This window comes from Otolemur garnettii, unplaced genomic scaffold (assembly GCF_000181295.1).
Source record: "Otolemur garnettii isolate 467f Iridium unplaced genomic scaffold, OtoGar3 scaffold00013, whole genome shotgun sequence".
Taxonomy (NCBI): Eukaryota; Metazoa; Chordata; class Mammalia; order Primates; family Galagidae; genus Otolemur; species Otolemur garnettii.
The window spans coordinates 14,177,779-14,184,908 of NW_003852408.1; the positions used below are offsets into that span (position 1 = coordinate 14,177,779).

At 45.1% G+C, this 7,130-nt stretch overlaps 1 protein-coding gene across 2 annotated transcripts in view; it reads right to left on the reverse strand.

Annotated features, from left to right (window-relative positions):
• The window catches only part of ARPC2 (actin related protein 2/3 complex subunit 2), a 38,459-nt gene extending 33,204 nt beyond the window's left edge, over positions 1–5,255 (reverse strand). Inside the window, exons 1-2 of one of the 2 annotated variants that reach the window (XM_012802195.1) lie at positions 5,091–5,255; positions 4,794–4,875 (exon numbers count right to left, since the gene is read on the reverse strand). In XM_012802195.1, coding sequence (XP_012657649.1) covers positions 4,794–4,867 — 74 coding nt within the window. In that variant the 5' untranslated portion in view covers positions 4,868–4,875; positions 5,091–5,255. Of the gene's footprint in view, positions 1–4,793; positions 4,876–5,077 lie in introns of both variants that reach the window. The other variant, XM_023510301.1, reaches the window with a different exon arrangement.
• Positions 5,256–7,130: the final 1,875 nt, after the last annotated feature.

A 7,130-nucleotide genomic window follows, 5' to 3' on the forward strand; every position in this document is an offset into this window, starting at 1 on the left:
CCCGCCACCTTAGGTGTATGTGGCTGGCGCCCTAGCCGCCACAGGTGCCGAGCCTCAAGAGCTATTCTTAAAGTCCTTTAGAAAAAAAATTCTTAGCCACGGGGTGGCTCACGTCTATAATCCCAACATTCTGGGAGGCCGAGGAAGGTGCACTGCCTGAGTTCACTAGTTTGAGAGAAGCCTGCTAGAGTGAGACCTCACCTCTAAAATTAGCTAGGCATTGTAGCAGGCACCTGTAATTCCAACTACTTGGGAGGCTGAGGCAAGAGAATCGCTTAAGTCCAGGAGTCTGAGGTTGCTATTGAGCTATGACACCATGACACTCTACCAGGGGCGACAAAGTGAGACTCTTGTCTCAAAAAAAAAAAAAAATTCTTGTATCCTTTTTCTAAGGAAGTTTCTGAGAAGTCAGTAATCAGTAAAACAAAATGGATATTAGTAAGAAGCGGTTCTATTCTCTGCTAACTCATCTCAAAAAGTACAGAGGAAAAGAACAGCTGATTCACACAATGTCAGAAAAGTGACAGCTCCTAAAAAAGCCAAGAATTGTTCTATCTGGCTTCATTCATTCCTTCAAGAAAACATTTACTGAGCTGACTAAAGCATATATAAAGAATGCTGGTGAAACAAAAATGACTAAAATTATAGACCCAGCCCTTAAGGAGTCATCAATTTGGTGGAGTGCGCCTCTGGGGATTAATGCCCAAAGTGATTCCAAGGAGGCCGGAGGACAGGCAGCAGTGTATAAACTACAATGACCTGTAAAAAGACCAACCAGGTCTTCTTAGCAAGTCAGACACTACATTCCGTTTCTTCTAAATGTTTAAACAATGCCCTAATTCCAAATCATTTCAAACTAGCCTGTCTCTCTGAGGACATATGCAGCATATTTGGGAATCAGAACAAGGTATCAGCAAGATATAATTTATGCTTTTCTAGAATTTCTCTTCCCACAGTCCTCGCCCACCCTAACTGGCACAGCTTGCTCACTGAGCTTCACTCCCCCTCACAGAACCACAGCTCCTCATAATATGTACAGGCTGTGGCAAGGAGCCAGCATGCACTTAAAATCAATAGCAATTCGCATCTAACATTATTTCCTCAATTCTTGACTCTGTTAAGTTGAGAGGCCTAGCTTCTGAGGCTGAAAAGGTTCTTGGTGCGCACACTAACAAGAAAATTAGATTAATTTGCCAGGTTATTTCTGTTTTAATAGGGGGTCTGAGTAAGAACTCCTAAATGAAATGGCAATGCTCTTGATTAGACCTGTTCAGGAGGTTATTTGCAGTGTTAGGGTAGCTTTTTAACAAGTCACATTCTCTCAGTTTACAAACTGTTAGGAAGATAATTTACCAATAATTATCGCTTTGTGAGGCTACATGAATCATTTTAATAAGTCACTCCTAGGAGTGTTACAAAAAAGATAAAAAGCAATTTGTGCCAGGTGTGGTGGCTGACATCTGGGAGGCTGAGGTGGGTAGACTGCTTGAGCTCAGGAGTTCAAGACCAGCCTGAGTAAGAATGAGACTCCCATCTCTACTAAAAATAGAAAAAACTGGCCAGGCATAGTAGCACAAGCCTGTATCCCAGCTACTTGGAAGGTTGGGGCAAGAGGATTACTTAAGCCCAAGAATTTGAGGTTACTGTGAGCTGTGATACCATAGCACTCTTAAAAAAAAAAAAAAAAAGGCAATTTGTTTGGAATGAACCTTAGCCTTTGCTGAACTGCCTTCAAATTAAAAAGTAATCATAACCAAATGTAATTTTATACAGTCTGGATGGCAGAACTGCTTTACTCAGAAAAGTTCAGCCTTTTAGTAGGATGTCACAAGCAAGACAATTCATGATCCAAGAGGAATCATTAAAAAAAGATCAACCTCAAAAGGATATTTAATGCAATGCACTCTGAGGTATATGCCACAGAACTTTTTTTTTTTTTTTTTTAGAGATAGAGTCTCACTTTGTCACCCTCGGTAGAGTGTCACAGCTCATAGCAACCTCCAGCTCTTGAGCTTAGGCGATTCTCTTGCCTCAGCCTCCCAAGTAGCTGGGACTACAGGCACCTGCCACAACATCCACCTATTTTTTTTGCTGCAGTTTGACCGAGGCTGGTTCAAATGCACCACCCTTGGTATATGGGGCCAGCGCCCTTCTCACTGAGCCACAAGCATCGCCCGCCACAGAATTATTTTTAAGATTATTTCATGCTTTCATTTTCAGTAGCTGGAGCAGTGCTAAAAGAATTTTGTGCAATAATGAAAATGTCCCACATCTGCAAAAAGCACAGCAACTACAAGCCACATGTGGCAAGGGAGTACTACAAAGATGGCTCCTGTGACTAAGGAGCTCAATTTTAAATTTATTTCACTTTAATTAATTTTTACATAAATTTAGCCAGCCACATGTATGGCTATCTTACTGACATCCCAGAGATGGAAGACACATTCTGGAAAGGTTGTTCTGAATGATAATTTCCCCAATTGGTTTATTCTGAGAAGTATAAAATGCAGGGTGGAGCTGACCCTTCCCAGCAGGTTCCCACGCTGGCAAAACTTTCAAATCTCCTAGGTTTCTCCTCCAAGCCACTCCCTTTCTTTAATGTTTTACTCAGATCTCTACCCCAATATCTCTCTTCTCCCCGCCCCCCCTCCCCCATAACTTGGCTAATAGGCTCTCAGAAAGGCCCCCTTTTTCTGTTGCTGCCTGGTACTAACTAAGCACTGGTAGCATCCATAATCACACTAGTTTCTGGCATAGGCATGAACCTTGATAAATACTTAACTGCTTCGCTGCTGTCTCACCTTACTGAAATGCCTGAAAACTTACACTTGCTTTAGGCTTTTGCAGGGAAAGTCCTACCTACTAGGCATGCTGTCACAGTATCTTTTCAAGGATCTTCAAAGTAATTTTTGGCAGAATGTTTTGCCAATTATTGAAAGTCACATCTGAAAGGAGAGATGGACCAGAATAAAAGCCAAAATTACTACCCCTCCCATTCAACTTTGCTACAATGTGTATCTTTGTAAAAAATGTCCTGGAAGTTGTAACTTATGCTTTCCAGACTTGAGGGACTACTTTAATGCCTCTGAAATGGTTAGCTGTTATTTTTAAAAATACTTTTCTAAAAGAAAAAGAGCAGAAGTTCTGAATAATGGATCACATTTTGCAATCAGAAGTTATTAATACACCAACAGATATGTGAACATATTCCTACAATGAAAGACATGCCTCTACTTGAAAATACGCAGCCATTTATCTTGTAGATCAGCTTATAACCACCCAGGTCTCATTCTTTGCTAGTCTGGACCTGAGGATGCACTAAGATCAGTTGTGAAAATGCAGAAGTTAATTCAACTTCCTCCTGGGTCCTATGCTGCTGGAAAAAAGTACACAGCAATCACCCAAAATAAGACCCTGGGCTGATATGCTTGAATATTTAAAATGCAAAGCTACTGGTAAGAGAAGCTGAAGACAATAAAGAAGTCAGCTTAAAATATAAGCAACTGCAGCTCCTGGCAGGAAACAGTACTGCTCCCTGCACACATTACTTCAAGGAAAGTAGTGCTTTGTTTTACAGATAAAATCTGTGGCATTATAAAAGAGGACACACAATATATTAAATTTAAGCAGTAAGTTGGTACCTTTTTTTTTTAATGTCTTCAAGTCACAAGTTCATTGTAACCACTTAGAAATTCCCTCCACCAGTCCTCTCTCATAATGTGGATCCTCCAAGTACTTTCTTATTACTAGTACCCAGTTACAGTTTGCACTTATTTCCTCAACTGTGAAACCAAAATGTGAAGCCCCATCCTCACAGATGGGGAAAGGAGGCAAAGGGACTGGCCACAGGCCACCAACAATTAGAAGCTAAAATCCTTACTCATGTTTTAAGCAAAGCAGCTTCAGGGAGGTTGTTTGTCTTCTATTGATTCTTGTGTTCCACAGAGGAGGCTGCCTTGGAAACATGCCCTAAGCTCATCTTAAAAAATAGCCAATCATATAAAAGGTTATCTCAGAACTTTATGAATTCTTGAGATTTTGATGTGTGTAACTAACTGGACCAGGAAATCACAGACCAAGGGTCTCCTTTAAGAATTTAAAAGATAACCAATGGGTGGGGAAGGAGCATTAGAACCTCAAAAAAGCGATAAGGAAAGGGTGTGGAGAGAAGGGCAATTAGCTTTGCTTGAGAAATATCTAACAAAGTAGCCAGGGTCTCTCACGTAGCTTTCGGGGAAGGGCAACTAGAGAGATCGCGTTTTTCTGGCTGCAAGACTGGGTCGGCTTTCAGTCTTCCCCTCCTGTTCCTTTTAGAGGAGATGGGGGCGGGGAACGAGAACACTGGTGGCGATCTGGGGCTGCATCATCTTCCCTCTTCCAGTCCTGGGAATTCCTGAAAACTCCTTCCAACCCAATTCCAAACGGACTCTCTGGGTTCGTAACAACAGCGCGGAATACGAAAGGAAGGGTCCCCTTGTAGTCACAGAGGGCAATGAGCTCCTCCAGCCTGACTTCCAGCCCAAGCTGCCCTTACGCCCCACAGGTCTCCAGCCCTTTGGCACGCACACTCCTGTCCGCTCACTGCTTCCGCATCCCTCCTCTGAGCCGCTCCCCACGCATCTCTGCCCCTCACCCCACCGCGCCCCATCGCCTCCCACGTCTACCCAGCCCGGGCAACCCCTACACCTTGTCAGCCCCTTGGTCTATCTTCTACAGGTCTGGGGGGTGGACCACACTGGGGATTTGCGGGGGTCGAACTCTGCCTCCCCCGCCACCCCTGGGCGCGTGCTCACCCGGCGGCCGCGTTCTCGAACTTGAGCGCGAGCGTCTCCTCGATGATGCGGTTGTTCACCTCCAGCAGGATCATGGCGGCGGCTGTCCCAAGCAGGGGAAGGAGAAACAGGGCGGGTAAGGGTGGGTAAGGAAGGGAAGGATGGAGGGAGCGGCCCTGTGGCCCCCTGAGGAGGGGGCCTGGGTGGGGTAGGAGGTTAAGGGAGAAGGGGAAAGGGATTGGAGTGGAAGGAGGAGGTAGACGCACGCGCTGGCCCACGTACGTACTGACTATGGAGATACCCACCCACCCAACCGACCTGGCCCCGAAGCCTAAACCCGCCTGCCGAGCCGCCGCCGCCGCCGCCGCCGCTGCTGCCGCCTCACAGAGAAACCCGGTCCCCGCCCAGCCCCCGGCTCTAGCCGGCCACTTCCGCTCTCACACCCACTTCCGCTCGCCGCCGGACGCGCGGCCCCGTAGCGCCAGTTCCGCTCCGAAATCGTGCACGCGCACGCAAATGCGCCAGGGGGAGGAGGCTGAGCTTGCGCATACGTAATACTATCGCCCCGCCTCTACTTTCTCACAGACCCCTCCCTCACATCCAGCGGTAGGAGTGTGGCCCCTTTAGAGCTGTCATTTCACCGAGGCACTTCTCACTGTCCTCCCTCTTGCTTTTCTCAGAGCTCCGACTCCGCCCTTCTGTTCTTCTCATTTCAGCGACACGCACTCCCTCTCCCTAAAAGCTCGCCCTTGTCATCTCTCAGTAGGATTCTTTGCTGTCAGCTTATTTGTTGTGGATGCCCCTTTTTCGTTCCAGATTAATAGCTCCTCACGCATTCTCTGACAAATATTTAGCGGCCTCTTGATCTATGCTGGGGATACAGTGGTAAATGAAATAGATGAGGTCCTGCCCTCGTAGAACTTATAGTCTGGAGAAGGAAACACACAATAAACAAATTATTAACTGTGCTTTGCTAAAAGAGTAATGAAGGGAAGGAGTGAAAAGTTACCTAGGTGGTTAGGCTCAGATGGACCTCCCTGAGTTCCTGTCATACCTCTACTTCTATGCCTAGGGAGCTGCCTAGGGTGTCCCGAACATGCTTTTTTTCTGCCTTTAAAACTCTCACCTTCCAGTACCTTTGCCAGAGTAATACCTTTGTACTCATTGGAGTATGGGATTTGAAGTCATCTTTGTCCTACATCTGCACCTTCTGCCCGTGTATCCTGTTTTGTATTCTCCCTCCTCCACGGAGAATATAACAAACTTAGTTAATTCTTTCTACATGCAGAAAAAAGAAAATTGTTTTTCTAAGTGTTGGCAGTGGGAGGGGTTAAAAAATGAACAAAAATGAACCTATAATTAAGGTCCCAACAGCTCTTTAAAGCAAATTACTTTAGAGCTCCAGGGAATTGCAAATCATCCCAAATTATATCTTTTTTTTGTTTTTTGTTTTTTTCAGTTTTTGGCCGGGGCTGGGCTTGAAGCCGCCACCTCTGCCATATGGGGCCGGTGCTCTACTCCTTTGAGCCACAGGCGCCACCCAAGTTTTTTTTTTTTTTTTTGAAACGGAGTCTCCCTCTATCTCCCTGGGTAGAGAGCCTTGGTGTCATAGCTCATAGCAACCTCAAACTCTAAGCTCAAGTGATCCTTTTGCCTCAGCCTCACAAGTAGCTAGGACTACAGACCCCCACCAACATGCTCTGCTATTTTTTTCTATTTTTATTAGAGACAGGTCTCACTCTTGCTCAGGCTGGTCACAAATTGAACTCCTGAGCTCAAGCCATCCACCTGCTTAAGCCTCCCAGAGTGCTAGGATTACAGGAGTGAGCAAGCCAGACTGGGCTGTTATCCTAACGTTTTATTTATTTAGTAACAGAGTCTAACTATGTCACCCTCAGTAGAGTGCAGTGACATCACAGCTCACAGCAACCTCAAACTCTTGGGCTCAAGTGATTCTCTTGCCTCAGCCTCCTAAGTAGCTGGGACTACAGGCACCCACCATAACACCCAGCTACTTTTTTTGTTGTTGTTGCAGTTGTCATTGTTGCTTACCTGGCCCAGGCTGGGTTTGAACCTGCCAACTTTCAGTGTATGTGGCTGGCACTGTAACCACTGTGCTACGGGCGCTGAGCCTATCCTAACATTTTAATATTAATGTCTTTTGAACTAAAATGATGCATATAAATAGTTTAAGTGTGTATGTATTATACTAAAAAGCTTGTAATGCAAAAAGCATTACACTTGCCTACTCTTTAGAGGCAATATCCTCAACCCTTCCTCATATTTATCTTCATATTTCTAAAAAAATGTTATTTCTTGATTTGTTACTTTTTGGCATTGTCTGTTGAGTCTGTTGAC